At 69.0% G+C, this 329-nt stretch overlaps 1 protein-coding gene across 1 annotated transcript in view; it reads right to left on the reverse strand.

The window, feature by feature from the left end:
• The window catches only part of CRLF1 (cytokine receptor like factor 1), a 43,842-nt gene that overhangs the window by 15,615 nt on the left and 27,898 nt on the right, over positions 1 to 329 (reverse strand). Inside the window, exon 3 of the mRNA XM_019472192.1 lies at positions 24 to 319. Within this exon, the coding sequence (XP_019327737.1) occupies positions 24 to 319 (296 nt within the window). The remainder of the gene's footprint in view (positions 1 to 23; positions 320 to 329) is intronic.

Consider the following 329-nt stretch of genomic DNA (forward strand, 5'->3'; position numbering starts at 1 on the left):
CCGCGCCGGCGCCGCCGACGTACGTCCAACGTAAAGGCAGGAGCCGGCCAAGATGCCGCCGTCTCTGCTGTGACACACCAGGTTGTCCCCCGACTGCTGCTTGGAGCCGTTGAGGCGGGCAAGGGCCACGCTGAGCGTGGTGGGGCCGGGGGCGGCGTAGGAGGCGGCGGGCAGGCGCCGGCCGTTCAGGGTCCAGTACAGGTCCTCGGCTTTCAGGTGAAAGTCCGGGCTGACCGTGCACGTGGCGACCAGCGAGGAGCCGATCAGCAGGGTGGGGTCTTGGGGGGAAATCACTGCGGGGTCTGCAGCCGGAGAAATAAAAGGGGGGG

This window comes from Aptenodytes forsteri, unplaced genomic scaffold (genome assembly GCF_000699145.1).
Source record: "Aptenodytes forsteri isolate BGI_AS27 unplaced genomic scaffold, ASM69914v1 Scaffold147, whole genome shotgun sequence".
Taxonomy (NCBI): Eukaryota; Metazoa; Chordata; class Aves; order Sphenisciformes; family Spheniscidae; genus Aptenodytes; species Aptenodytes forsteri.